The 15987-nt window shown below is 35.8% G+C and overlaps 1 protein-coding gene across 4 annotated transcripts in view; it reads left to right on the top strand.

Moving 5' to 3' along the window:
* CEP290 (centrosomal protein 290) overlaps window positions 1-15987 on the top strand; it is a 95495-nt gene that overhangs the window by 33379 nt on the left and 46129 nt on the right. For all 4 annotated transcript variants that reach the window (XM_058308517.2, XM_058308518.1, XM_071218998.1 and 1 more), the window contains exons 23-26: window positions 2730-2832; window positions 2923-3153; window positions 10062-10235; window positions 14135-14246. In XM_058308517.2, coding sequence (XP_058164500.1) covers window positions 2730-2832; window positions 2923-3153; window positions 10062-10235; window positions 14135-14246 — 620 coding nt within the window. The remainder of the gene's footprint in view (window positions 1-2729; window positions 2833-2922; window positions 3154-10061; window positions 10236-14134; window positions 14247-15987) is intronic.

The raw sequence follows: 15987 nt of genomic DNA, 5'->3' as shown, positions 1-15987 counted from the left end.
TCGACCTGGAAAGCGTTGGCCTTGGGGTTCTTGGCAGGAGGCATTCTCAGTCCTCTGATAACATGGTGGCCCTGGCTGTTGGGCTCCAGAAGTACCAGAGCTCTGTGTGGACAGGGCTGCATGCACCCCTTGAACCGCAGCAGTCTTCTCAGGAGCAGCGTGTATTATATGTAGGGTAGAGTCCTTCAAAACACCAGCAGTGCGTTCAGGCCTCTGCACTCCATGAGCAGCCATACCTGACCTTCCTGAGCAGGGGGCTCACAGTCCCTGGGCATTCTCACCAGGCCTGTCTTTGGTTGGTCAGGGCAGAGGCATGTCCCCACGTGCACCGCATAGCCCTCCATTCCTTTGGTTTATGCTGTCACCCTAAGTCGATAATTACCAGGTTGGCCCTTCTCCAGAACCTCGGGCTGGATTCCCAGAAAATCTCAGAACTCCACAACCCAGACCTATAGTCATTCTTCTTTCCAAATTTCTTGGCTTCCTGTGTTCTCTGATTTGATCAATGGCATCTGTTCCAACCCAACTCCTGAAGGGCACGAGTTGGGGCAGCCTCAAGACCAACTGGAATGCACCAGGCCCTGAGTCAGACATAAGCTTTACTTCGACTTATGGACAGGAGAGGCTCTGGTGGCAGCAGTCAAGAGAATGAAATTAGCGTGTGCCACAAAGAGGTGGGAAAATGAGGGGTAACATAAGGGTTTCAGAACAACGTTCCATAGGGTGTGAGACCAGAGTTTCTGCTACAGTCTGGTGACATATACGTACAGGGTCTGGTGATGTTATCACGGTGTACGTGGGAAGGAAGTTTACTGCTCTGTGATTGTGGTTTGTAATACCATCTATGCATTATTTCCCCTATGAGGGTTATTAACCTTTACTTTGTGTCCGGGTCACATAGGTGGCTACGTGCTGTGGGCTTATGGGGAGCCAGGGCCCTGGGTCCCCACAACCCACACCCACACAGCAGCCTATGTTGACTATAGCACAAGCACTGCATCCATGTTCCACAGCAACAATATAAAGGACAACAGAAAATAGGAGTCCTCCAACAAAAGCTAGTAGGTCTATAATTACATGACACCAGGGCCAAGAAAGGACATTAAACCAATTAGATAGGGGATCAGTGCTGATTTATTTATGTGCTGTATGTGCTCATGCATATAATTTAAAGCTTGTGAAATATGGGAGTGCTCAGGAATATACACAACAATGAACATTAATGAGGGTACAGGTCCCACCTCGTGCTGCAGTGAGAATATCTAAAGCCATCCTATTTTGTAAAACTAGCTTTCGTAGTTGGGTAGTTTCTTCGTTTAGTAAGGAAATTGCTACTTTGGAGTCATTAAGGTCCTGATCAGTGTGACTGGCTAAAGCAGGTAATGTGTTTTTTTGGTGACAATTGCAGCACCACCTAGCACAAAAACAGCCAATGGGTAGAACCACCAGGGGTGTACTTTGCTCTATATCTAGCCTTGATCATTTCCCAATTACTAGGAGTATGGGGTAATGAGTCATATCGGATGGCGGGAATATACAGCAGTCCCCACATGCGTGATCCATTCCAGTTATGGGGCAAATATGGCCATATGTTAAATATGGCAAACATGGCAACAAGTCCATAGCCGTCCTTTAGGAGCTAGGAGTGGTGAAAGCGCTGCCATTGGAAAAGGCTATTATTTTCTAGTTTGGTAGTAAAATTACACAACTCAGGGGACAACCACCCCACATCATGTCAGCTATTGGTGTCAGTATCATTCATCATTATCATCACCATCATCATTATTCATATTTTTCATAGAAGAATAATGTTTCTTATTTTTTTGAGACTCTGCCTTTAAAAATTATGACATTTCATTCGTATCAATAGAATATCTGACAAAAGATGATTTAAGCAGTAAGGGTGATTATTAACTGACCTAAATAGAAACTCAAACTGGTGCATTATTAAGGGTGCTTATAGGGTAGTTCAGAGCTAGGGCTTGTCATTATTTCCTACTGTGGTTGTAAAATGACTGCAGTTCAAGGCAATATGCAATTCAGTGTCCACTGAAGAAGAGAGACATTTCCCCCCAACATAACCTCTTACTTAAAGGTAAACAGTTTTCCAGAGGCATCTGACAGACTTTGACTCAAATATAATTAGCTAGAATTAGATACCTGTCCAAGTCTGAACTATTCAGTGGCAAGAAGAATGATGCCACCCTAATTACTTTATGCCAGGCAGATTAAAGATGATTGTAAAGTGTCTGTTGAGTAGGTAGTGGTGTCTCCCACACACTCTTTAAGTCTAATGATTTCTAATTTTGTTTGCGTCCTGATATTTTACAAACATTTAATACTACTAAGAGTAGAGCTAGATTGTTGTGACTTAATTTCCAGAATTAGTCTGATTCTTTTCCTAATCTTTTTCCATTTTTAATAAAATATATACAAGATTCATCTTCAATTGTTACATTATTTTTAGAATGATGAATCAGGGATGAATGGGAATAATTTGATAGAATAATTTTGCTACCTTGCATTAATTAAAAATTTTTTTATTATTTTTGGTTAAGCCTTTTTTTGAATAGAATTTTGACTTCTTGTGTCATTCTATCAGATGCTTAATAGCTATGATGTTTCTGTTGTTTTAAGAAAACTTTAAATTTCCATAATCTAGAACTATCTCTTCCTGTAGTTAAAACATTTTAGTAGGGCTACTCTATTGTTATTTTAACTTTTTTAAGTGAAAAGGAAACCTGGAAAACAGACTTTGAAGCAATGAAAGAGGAAAAGAGAAAATTTGAGGATCAAATCCAACAGGATGCTATAAAAGTAAAAGAATATGATGTAAGTGAAACACTTTTAAGATCATTATACAGTCCTGTACAAACTAGGATAGCTATATTCAACAAGTAATATAAATTTATCTTTGTGCAGAATTTGCTTAATGCTCTTCAGATGGATTCAGATGAAATGAAAAAAACACTTTCAGAGAACAGTAGAAAAATCACTGTCTTGCAAGTGAACGAAAAGTCACTTATAAGGCAATATACAACTTTAGTAGAAATGGAGCGGCAACTAAGAAAAGAAAATGGGAAACAAAAGAATGAATTGATATCAATGGAGGCAGAAGTTTGTGAAAAAATTGGATGTTTACAAAGATTTAAGGTAGGTCTGATTTTTTTTTTTCAACTCTAATTATGAAAGCTTTTAAATATCCAGAACAGAAGAGAGGATAGTGTCGTGAATACCCATCACCTGGATTGAAAGATAACATTTTGCTTAATTCACTTGTTTTTTGTGGGAATTTTAAATTGCAGATATTTCTCCCTTGAGTACATTATGTTCACCTCTTTAAAAAAAAGACTTTTTTTATATAACCATAGTAATACCTTTATCATACCTAACAATTAAAAATGATTTCTTAATATTATTTAATGCCCAGACTATATTCATATTTTCTGAGTTGTCCCAGGATTAAGTCAATAAAATTCTTTTTATTATAGAATTTCTCCTGCCTTTTTTTTCCTGCAAACGTTAACTTGATAATTTGTTTCCTTGTGTCATTTAATTTGTTCCTGTATCCCTTGTATTCTGAAGCTTTGATTAGATTCAATTTAAATATTTTTGGCAAGAGCATTTGATGAATGATGTACTGTACTTGATATTGCATCACTTCAGGAGACATAGTGTCTGATTGTTCCTCATTTCATGATTAATCACTGTGTTAAGAGGGAGACAGCTATATTTCTCTTTTATTAAGTGTTCTAGTCAACTCTTTGGTGATATCTTGGTACCAGGCAAATAGCCAGTTCTTCATCTGTCCTACTGATGACTTTAGCATGTATTGGTGATTGATGACTGCCTCACTCGTTTCATTAGGAATTACAAAATCATAATTTTCTATGATATTCTTTCTACATGTAGTAGCAGGCATTCTTTTGTTAAAAAATAATATTAATAGAACTCTCCCTCATTAGCCTGGTGTATTTGGTTATCTTAAAATATAGTTCACACTAGAAAGATAAGATAAATGCTTCATTCTTTCCTCTTAATTACCAGTTTTCAGAATACAGAGTTGGTTTACTCTGCTTCTACCTGATTTTCACCCCAGGCTTTCTCTTTTTTATGTATCATAACAGACTCACAGACTTAAACACGCAGTATATTTCTCAATCAATTGAAGTATTTTTTTGTCTTAGCTTTAGACAGTGGGAGCCCTTTAAACTGACTCTGGTGTCCTTTTGACAAGAATCCATTAGTCTTTAAAACAAGCTTCACTGTGTTCTAGTACAATATGTCCTAATCTATAATTCCTGACCAAACTTGAATAAACCTTTTCTCTAAATAGCCCTAGTTTTTTTTAGTGAGGAGAATGTTTAGACACCAAAATCTTGTCATTAGGTGTCATTACTTTTGGGGTGTCATTGCCTCTAGACCCTATCAGTGGACAGGAAAATTATATACTTCTAATTATGTGTTCATACTGTTATTTCCAAATAATATTTAACATTAAATGGTAAGTAACTATTATGAGATGTTTAATAACCATCAATTTTTTACTTGTCCTTTTTTCTTACACTTATAATCTTGAATATTAAAATATTAAAATAATTATTTGTTTATTCTACAATATTATACTTTAATTTCAAAAGAATAATCCCTGTAGTGGTATGAAAAACAACTGCAACAATGCTGTGAATGTAGTTTAAAATTTCTTTACTATTCTTATTTTCTTTAGAATATATCTCACTAAGGATGAATAAGCAAAGTATTATATTCCAAATTTACTTGAAATACTTTTTCTTTGATATAGTTATGCTATACATATGATATAGGATTAAGCTTGTTTCCATTTGTTTTAAATTTCAGGATTATCTTTTTCCTTTTTGTTGAATTTGAATATATAAAACTTTATATGCTCAAAAGATACAGTAACGGAAATCTTACTTCCATCCACCTTTATCTCATTTTATATTTATAAACAAAGACACAAAAGGTTACATGCCGTATATACTCTTTTGCAACTTGCATTACATCTGATCTTATACAGGTTATTTTTAAGCACATAAGTGTTTATATGTTTAAATTTGTGTGTTTATAAGCACATAAGTTTATATGTCTAAATTTAGCCAGGATTATATTTTAAAAAATTGAAGTAAATTAAAATGAACTTGGGTTCCTTACCATCATCTTTTATATATATATATAATAGAAGTTGTGAGCTTACAAAACAGTCATGCATGATATGCAGAATTCACAAACGTCACTTTTTCACCAACCCCTTGTATTGTTGTGGGACATTTGTTACAGATTATGAAAGAGTATCATTAAAATATTACTACTAACTATTTTACGTAGCTTACATTTGGTGTATTTCTTCATGAAAGAATGCTATTACATTTGTACTGTTAACTACAATCCATATTCCTCCACATGGTTCACTGTGTATACAGTCCCATGTTTTGAACTTTCTTTCCTAAATATACCCTCAGTGGGTCTCAGTTTCATCACAGAGTTGTACAGTCAACATCACCACAGTAAATTTTGAGCATTGTCCTTAGTCCAATAGATATATTAGCCTAACCATCTCAGTTCACCCCTTGTCAACTTGGCAGCCAAACACATCACCAGAAACCATACTTAATCTCTAACTAAAAATAAGAACAGACATATATTATTTTTTGCCTAACAATATTCACCTCACCTCTGTGCAACCAGAAATACACTAAATCCCTCCAGAATAGGGTGCAAGTCCTTGGGTAATCATTCTTAAACTTTATGTCCTTAAATACTATGACATGAAACTAATACAGTTATATAAGGGATAAGGGAAGAAAACAAAGATAGTGGTTTTATGTATACATATAAACACACACATAATAAAATAATGAAGAAATATTCATGAGCATTACAGTCCTTGTTTCTGTAACTGGTTATGTGGTCAAAATTTGTTATGTTTTAGTTTGTCAAAAGGCTGCCAATGTAAAGTACCAGAATGGATTGGCTTTTTAAAAAAAATTTTTAAGTTTGTTTGAAGTATATCATTCATACATGAATGTAAGTTGTGAACTTACAAAACAAATTTGCATAACATCATACAGGGGATTCCATACATCATCTCAACCCCCCACCTGACCAACACCAAGCATTGTTGTGAATCATTTGTTACAGATTATGAAAGAATATCATCAAAATATTACTACTAACTATAGTCCATCTCTTAGGTTTGGCATATTTTTTCCCCAACCCACCCTATTATTTTTTTTTTTAATATATTTTTATTACAGAAGTTGTGAACTTGAAAATCAATCATGCACATGTTTAAAATTCCCATACAATACCCCTTCACCAGCACACCATACCATAGTGGAACATTTGTTACAGATTATGAGATAATATCCTCAGACTACTACCACTAACCTTGGCATTGTGTACATTTGGCACACTTTTTCCATACTCCCTCATTATCCAACAGGATATTTTTGGCACAGATGCAAGAATATTACAGTATTGTTGTTAGTCACAGTCCATTCCACAAATCTTCTATAGTCCTTCGTTTATTCCCCAATCCTGGAGATCCTGGAATGGTGATGCTCACCCACCACTATTTGGGAGGTGCTTAGATCCCATGAAGCTGATGAATGGGACTAACTAGTTTGCAGTTGCAGACTCTCTCTGTTCCTTGGGATGGATGTGGTCCATCATCATCTCCTTGATACTTGTCCTGGGTGATTCCAAAGAACTGGAGAGTAGGTTCTGGAATTCTTTTGAGATTTAGGGTCCACCTGGCACAAGGACAGCCCAAAGATTTAAGTCTCTTTGACATGCACCTATCAAGTCTACTAGTAAGTATAGGCCCAAATAAAAGAGGCAGAGGAGCCATGTGTAGGAAACCACAAATGAGTCTAACTCATTCACACTGGGGAGCATACATTCCAAAGTAGGGCCTATTGGCAGGGTGCAAAATACAGTTACAACTTGAGAGCATGTTCTGCCAATTTGGATCACATACATCCCAATAAACTTCAGGATAATATTCATCCTCACATACAGTTTTCTCAATATCCTCAAATATTGTAATGACCTTACCAGTACCTATGACCTCTATAAAACCACAATGGAGCATGAATTATGTACGAACTTCACTACTACCTGGAAGAGAGAGAAAAAAGCCCCTGTTATCTGTTTATTTGGTCTGTTTCTGGTGTTATAGGAACTCTGCCATCAACAGCCTCAGGGATCAATAACTGACCTATAGTCAGAGTAGGTACACTTGATGTGGTATTTCCAAAACCTTGAACATCCTGCCCTGACCATTGAATAACTTGTAAGTGTATGTGTCTGTGAGATGGGCAGAAGTTTAAATTCCCTTCCAAGTTAGTGGCCATAGCCCCTTATTTTTTACTCCAGGGTAATAAAAAGCTGTAGGTATTGCCTGTATCTTAAATGTTAATATGGTGGAGAGTATATGGGGTACTTACAACTTCTGTTCTCTGCTTTGGGGTGAGAAAAAATAAGTGTTACCCAACAAGACTTTGTCCTAATAGAAGTGCAAATATTAGATAAAACTACCTGTAGGTGGAGAAATGGATCAGCACAACTTGCTGATCTATGGTTTTAACACATTTTACAGGGGATAAGGAGTAGATAAGGGTATCAAGTTTTCAGAATCTAAAATATAATTGTATTTTTGCATTTATCTTAAGCTATTGATTTTTAATTTTTGAATTTTGCATGACTGCTGTTTCCCAGGTAGGGGCACACTGGATTGTGGATGTCTCTGGTCACAGGAATGGTATACAGGCCTGCATGTACCTTATAGGCATGTTGTTTGCCTAACCTGAGACATAGTTGTGTGAGGCTGTCCATCTCTCTTTTGGACCATGGAGTGCCTGATTCTAGTATGTCCTTACCTAAAACTGACTGACATGAGTCCTTCTGGACAGACACCCTTCTGAAGCAATTAACACTAGTTTGTCGATTGGGCCTGGTTGATTGACAAGGCATAACACTAAATCTGCCTGGAGAGGAGGTGGTCCCTGGGCCTTGCTATCATCGGACTTGGGTGAAATCATAGCACCTAGGGGTGAGGAAGATAATCCAAAACATATTTTTCAACTCGGCACAGAGCCTCAGATGCAGAGCCCCAGGGCAAAAAGTGTTACAGATTCCCCTATTGTTTAGAGGATTTGGAAAAGCTTAGCAAGAAGTGGTCATCACAGTCAATAGATAAAACTTTCCAGTTCAAAACAACATGTACAACATGTACACATAAGTGTGTGTGTGTGTGTGCATTTGAGGCTGCATGCTCCATTTCAGCTCTGAATGTCCCATACTCTTAACCGGATTTTATCTAGGTTTTTGGCTATGCTGCAGTACCCTAAGTTTTAACTCCATGCATTTATTCTTTGTATTGTATTTAGTTCATATTAAAGAGACCATGCAATATTTGTCCTTTTGTGTCTGGCTTACTTCACTTAGCATAGTGTCTTCAAGATTCATCCATGTTATCATATGTGTCCCAATTTCATTTCTTTTTACTGCATCATAGTATTCCATCACATGTATATACCACATTTTGTTTATCCATTCATTGATTGATGGATGCTTGGGTTGTTTCTGTCTTTTGGCAATTGTAAATAATGCCACTATGAACATCAGTGTGCAGATGTCTGTTCATGTCACAGTTTCCAGTTTTTCTGGATATATTCCTAATAAAGGAATTGCTTGATCATATGGCAGTTCTATATTTAGCTTCCTGAGGAACTGCCAAACTCTCTTCCCTGGAGGCTGCACCATTTTACAATCCCACCAACAGTGAAGCAGTGTTTCTATTTCTCCATATCCTCTCCAGCACTTACTGTTTCCTGTTTTTTTAATTATGGCCATTCTAAGTGGTGTGAGATGATATCTCATGTCATTTTGATTTATGTTTCTCTAATAGTTAATGATATGGAACATTTTTTCATGTGCTCTTTGGCCATTTGTATTTCTTCTTTGGAGAAATGTCTATTTAAATCTTTTGCCCATTTTTAAATTGGATTGCTTGCTCTTTTATTGTTGAGTTCTGTGATCTCCATCTAGAATGGAAATCAATGGGCTGGCTTCTATAAAGGGGATTTACTTAGGGTAAAAACTTACAGTTCTGAGGCTGTGAAATGTCCATATTGGGGCACCATCAGAGGTGCTTTCTCATCAAAGTCAGCTGCCACATGGTGAAGCAAGATGGTAGCTGATCTCTGCCAAGGTCTCTGCCTTCCCTTCCAGAATCTACCATCATGCCCCAAAGCTTAGCTTTGGGCAACTAGGTATAGGGCTTGTCTCTTTCTGGGCCTCCTCTATGAGTCTCTACTGCTCTGCTTTCTTCTTGAGTTCTGTTTTGAGCTATCAGGCATATGGCTTATCTCTCCCTGGGCCTTAGTTCTTTGGGTCTCTTGGGAGCTTCTCTCCATGCGACTCAGCTATTGACAAAAATGGAGTCCTCTCTCTCACATGGCAAGCTTAATTTTGGCAGCTCCCTTTTCCTGAGTGTCTCTTTTTCTGTGTATCCATTTTTTCAAACCCAGCCAGAGGACAGAGACCCAAGCTGGCTTATCCCTCACTGATGCAGTCCAATTAGAAGTCCTAAATTGATCTTATCAAGTAATATAATCAAAGGACCTTCAACTGAATTTAATGCAATCAAAGGGTATCATAGATTAGCTTAAAAAGATTATCTTTTTCTCTTTTATTGGGGTTCGTGAAATCTCACACTGCCAAACTGAATGGTACATTTTCTGTTGTTTGTTATTCTTTACTCAAATTAATTATCAGTTTTATGAGAGGAGTTATAAAAGGAATGGTTGATTCACTTTCATTATGATTAAAACTTTCAAAATAATGTAATATGAAAGCAATTAATTTTATTGCTATATATTATTTTTTTTTAATTTCCTTAAGTGGGAAATCTTAATATTTAAGTGGCTTGAAAATGTTGTATTTGAAGTTGTATTTTTTTTCTTTCCCAAAGTGACTAGTTCTTAGCCAGAAAAAAAATGCCTGAAAAATAGCTCAATGTGTCCTTATTTCCATAGGAAATGGCCATTTTCAAGATTGCAGCTCTCCAAAAAATTATAGATAATAGTGTCTCTCTGTCTGAACTAGAATTGGCCAATAAACAATATAATGAACTGACAGCTAAATACCGGGACATCTTACAGAAAGATAATATGCTTGTTCAAAGAACAAATAACTTGGAACACTTTGAGGTAAGTTTGCGTTATATTTGAACCTTGTGATTTTTAGCAGTTCTTTGTATTTTAGGAGACTTTGCAGATTTTAATTATCTAAAGTTTGTGTCTAAGTAAATTTAACTGGAATATAACTCATAGATAAACTTAATTCTAGGGGATTCCCATATACCCCCCACACACACATATTTTCCCCTTTTAATAACATCTTACATTAGTGTGGTATATTCGTTACCATTGCTGGACCAATATTGAAGCATTGCTATTAGCCAATAGCTAATAATTTACAGTATGATTTACATTTTGTACTGTGCAGTTTTGTAGGTTTTGACAAAATGTGTAATGGCCTGAATCTGCCATTGCATAATCATGCTGAACAATTTCAGTGCCCTAAAAATGCCTATGTTCTGCCTATTCTCCCCTCTCCCTCCCCTCTGAACCTCTGGTAACCACTATCTTTATATCAACATTGCAAGTTCTTCTATTACTACAATACTAATAAGTCTGCTTTGGTCTGTGGTTGCTTTTCTCCCTCACATTTGTTAATGCCTCAGTTTTGAGGCTTTTGGAAAGATGCTGCCTGCTCTGCTTCAGATTGGGAGGGGCCTTAGATCTTATGGGACAGATGGAAGGAACTGTTTTGCTTATAGTTATAGATATCTTTGTTTTTCGGGGTGGGAGTTGTCCGTCATCATCATTTCTTAGTTGCCTTGGGTGAATCAGATGAACTGGAGAGTAGGTGTTGCCTGCGAACTCGGCTGAGATTCAGGGCTCAACAGGCATATGACCAGACTGAAGATTTAAGTCTCTGGGACATATATTTAATGGGTAAAATGCTAATTATAGGTTCAAATAAAAGGGATAGAAGAATCATGAGTAGGGAAATTATAAATGAGTTTAACTCTGCTACATTGGTAAACTGATTATTGTATATTCCTGAATAAGTCCCACTGACAAGGTGCTGATTTCATGCGGTTGTGTGCCTTGCCTTCTGTCTGGACATTTCTAGAGGCCTTGGGAGCATCCCTGTTTGAGTTTTGGTTTACTGTGGTAATTAGTGAGGTCTGCCTGAGACATGCATAAGAGTAATCTCTGAAATGACTTCCCTCTTCACTTTGAAATCTCTTAGCCATAAAAACTCTTTTGTATTTAATGTTTTCCCCTTTTGGTCAAGGGGGTGAAGGTGATGCAGCCATAAGTGGGGTCAGTGATGTTGGAGTGGGAGTGGGAGGGAAAGTTGGGTAATCCGTAGAACTTGGGTTTGCAATGTTTTTGGTCATGGGAATAATATGATCAATAATGTGATTGTTCTTAGCATTCCATCATTTAAAACTTTAAAAATTAATATAATTTACATTTTAATCTTTTTGTTTTCATATATGCATGTATATGCAAATTACTTCAGTTCAACAATATTTATTTAGTTGTTGGCAGCATAATAAAACTACCCGAAAAACCTAGTTTCTAAAACAACTATTTTATTCTGCTCAAAGTGGTCAAGAATTCAAATAGAGCACAGTAGGATGGCTTGTCCCTGTTGCTCTACAGTGCCTGGGCCCTTAGCTGGGAAAACTTGAAAGCTAAGGGTAACTCAGCAATGGGGGACTGGAATCATCTGGAAGCTTCACTCACTGTGGTATCCAGGCTGGAGTAATTCAAAGGCAGATTCTCAGCTGGGACTGTTTACCAAAGTATCTGTGGTCTGCATGTTATTTCTCCACATGCTTGAGCTTTCTGGATAACCCAGGATTATCTTTCAAAAGAGGCTATAAGGAAGAAAAAAAAAGGGTAGAAAGATATTTAAAGCACTCTTACTTCTCCTTTTTCCTCTTATTTATGTACAGAATCTAGACTAGGTTGTAACTGTATTTCACTATGTTTTTAAAACTTCAACTTTAAAAAGTAAAATAATAGACAAAGGACAGCTTAACAAATTATGGAAGCATTACTTTTAAAAAATCCTACCCGGGCACATTTATATTATTTAATCCTAAAAACAAACCAAGTTGTTTCTCCAGTGTTCCAAAAGATGAATAAATGAACACTGATTATGAAATGACATGACCAAGGTCTCCTTGTTAATGAAGAAACTGAAAAAAAAAAAAAAAGCTCCACCATATTCTCATCTCATAAGATTAAATCCCATATTATTTTTCCTTTTGACCTTTAGGACTGATATGGTACCTTCTTTGCCATTGCTACAAAAATATTACAATCTTACTGTTACTAATATAATTTATAGTCTATAAGTTAAACTATATTTTTCACATCTTCTAATAGAGGAATATTCTTGTATTTTTATTGTTAACCACATTGTCATCTACCACCGAAATCAGTTTATTACATAGTCCTTAGATCATCCTATAGCTGTCTTTAAGTTAACTTTAACTTCCCTAGACTATCCCTTTCAGCCACAATCATCTAAAATTTAACATGTTCAAAATGAACTCCTGAGTTGTATTTCTCTCATAGTCATTCCTGTTTCAGTATAAGATATTATTATCTACCCAGATAGTCAAGGCACATTATTTAGAATTATTCTTTAGTCATTCCTTTCCCCTTTAGTCTTTATTTCCCAAGTATAATTCATATGTTTCCTCTTTTCTCCATCTTCTCTGCTACAATCCTGTTCTAAACCACCATCATCACTCATCTGGACGTCTATAAGATTGGTTGTTTAAAACTTTCCTACTTAAAGTTTTTAAATGATTACCTTAAGTTAGATTTTAGCTCCTTATCTTGATATACTATGCCCTGCCTGGTATGGCCTCCGATTACCTCTCCAACTATCATTTGCCACTCTTTACTCATATTTTTACTCACTATGCTCAGGTACTCTAATATTCCAAATCTTTCCCTGCTTTAGACCTCCTTTTTTCCAGGCCTCCTAAATGTCCAAATACTATTCTACTCCAAATGCTTTCCTGCTTTTAGGGCATCTGCTTTTGCCAGTAAATCAACTCTTTCATGTCTTGTTTCTTCTCAAAATCAGCTTCTCATACCTCAGGTTTCAGCTTACATACCACCTCTTTGTTAAAACACTTAACCACCATATCTAGATACACACCTCTTTTTATTATTCTGTGGGTCAGTATCCTGCCTTGTTATCTTCTATATCTTCACATTTTTTATGAATTTTTTATTTGTTTACGTGTTTCTTGTCTGCTTACCTTCTCCACCCTCCCTAAAACCCTGACACACACACATAGACACAGATGCTAAATACTAAGGTCCGTGAAGGTCAGATTTGGACTTTTTTTCCACCATAAACATCCAGCACCTGTCACCATTGGCTTGTGAATATGCTCAGTAACTCTTTATGTAAATGAGAGAAGCAAGCACTGGTTTGTGAAGATTATGAAATTGAGTTCTCCAGCTTGGCCAAAATGGTAGAAGCTTGGCTTCCAGCTTGGCTTTAATAGTGGAAGCTAATCCTCAAAAGTTTGGGGCCACATTTTGGATACTCAGGATTTTGATGATCCCTTTCTTATAGCTTATTTTTTATTTTTTTATTTTTTATTTTTTTGAAGTACTAGTGCTGAGGACTGAACTTGGGATCTTGTATGTGGGAAGCTGGCACCCAATCACTGAGCTATATTGTTCCCCTGGGTTGATTTTTTCATTTGTTTTTTGTTCTTAGGAGGTACCAGAGATTGAACCCAGGACCTCGTATTTGGGAAGCAGGCATGCAACTGCTTGAGCTATATCCACTCCCCTAAATAATATTTTATATTATGAAGGACTATAACCACAGTAGAGGTTTATGATGCTGATATTATTTGGGGGGATCGTCTCATTTTGTAAAAACATAGATTCTGAGTATTAGAAAATACTATGTAAAGTTAAGATTATGTTACTTCTCTGGTATTGGTCTGAATTACAACTTAGTTTCTTAGTGATGTTTCTGTCTTATTCAGTGTGAAAATACATCTTTGAAAGAACAAATTGAGTCTATAAGTAAGGAACTGGAGATTACCAAGGAAAAACTTCACACTATTGAACAAGCCTGGGAACAACAAACTAAATTAGGTATGTACTACTACTTTGATAATATAAAATGACTGAGATCTAATAGTGAATATTTTTAAAAATGATACAAATAAAATATTTATTTCATTATTAGAGTTTTATTGGTTATTTTCTGAGTTCTGTTGAGGTGCTAATTGCCTATGGAGAGAATACAAATATTCACTCATTTTACGTTTTGTCTTGTTTGGTTTCCCAAGTTGAAGAAAAGTAGATGACAGAAACCAGAAGGACTTTTAAACCTACTTTTTACAAGTTTTTTTGTCCAAAAAGTTAAGATTGATAAATACAAAAAGTGAAGATAGATAAATATATTGTTTTTAAAGATGTTCCTATCTTTTAATTTAAATGGGCATTAATTTCACTTATTTGAGCAATATTTGATGTCTGACTTAATAAAATATTTTGGACAAATTTTTGACTAGTTTTTAGACATTTGCCTCAAAATGCAACATTTTTTAAAGAAGTTATGATGAATAAGATATCAGTTGTTGTTAGGTTGCACCAGGGAGCAAGGCTCACTTTCAAAAATTTCTGCTTGTAATTAGGCACAAAAATTGCAGACAGAGTTTACCTCACTGATGAGGATTTTATTAGCCTTCTTATTTAAGATGAGATGCTATATTCACACACATCTGTGCATATAAAATAAGGCATGATCACATCCTCCTAGGGAGGAAGATTCCATCCATCATGGTGTTTGGTTTCCTGGATTTATGCTGAATTAATTTTTATTTGGCTGATTTTCTTGGATAGATGTCATATAGCACAGCAGGTGCAAAAGAGCAGGGTAAGAGATTCCATCATGGCGGGTCTCCTGGGGAGACCAAACTGCTTAGGTCATGGTCACTGGATGGCAGCTCTGCATGTCCTACTTCAAGTCAGAGGAGAGAGAGACCTAATAGTAAATATTTTTTCATTTAAAGTTCCTTTTCTATTCCAAATGGAAAGGGGGTACTTTCATAAATATGAATTCTTTGCCTAATGATTTAACTTAGCAGGCAATTGATGCATAATATTCTGTATTTCTGTCTATAAATTCTTAAATTAGATCTTTTCCCTAATAATATGTAAAAAATGTATCACTAAGCATTGTCTATTTTGAACCATTTAACAATTGTTATTACATGGATAATAATTTTGAAATAACTGTATTTCCATAATATTGTTAAGAGTTTTTTTCACTGTATATTGTATAAATTTACATTAGGTATACATCAGTTGATATTTTTAAATTATAAGTTGAACATAAAGCATCAAAGAAAATTTGAAAAGAATTTGTATTCCCCATAGTTCTTCTACTGCATTATCACATTTTAAATATTACTGCATATAATTACATATTTTATATACTGTGAATCCTTATTATTTGCAGATTCTGTGTTTATGAATTTATCAACTTGCTAAAATTTATTTGTAACCCCAAAATAAATACTGATAACACTTTTGCAATCATTCATGGGCATGTGCAGAGTGGTGAAAAGATTGAGTTGCATTTAAACAAGGCAACACTCTCCCTTCTTGTTTCAGCTGTCGCTATGAACAAGTGTCCTTTTAGCAGTATATTTAGTGCACATTTTTTGCATTTTTATGCTTTATATCGGTTATTTCACTTTAAAATTGTCAACAAATATTGTACTGAAGTGTTACCTAGTGTTCTAGATGCAAGAAGGCTGTGATGTACCTTGTGGAGAAAATATATCTGTTAGATAAGCTTCATTCAAGGATGAGTTATAGTGCTATG

This window comes from Dasypus novemcinctus, chromosome 12, assembly GCF_030445035.2.
Source record: "Dasypus novemcinctus isolate mDasNov1 chromosome 12, mDasNov1.1.hap2, whole genome shotgun sequence".
Classification (NCBI taxonomy): domain Eukaryota; kingdom Metazoa; phylum Chordata; class Mammalia; order Cingulata; family Dasypodidae; genus Dasypus; species Dasypus novemcinctus.
This window is presented reverse-complemented; position numbering and strand designations above follow the sequence as displayed.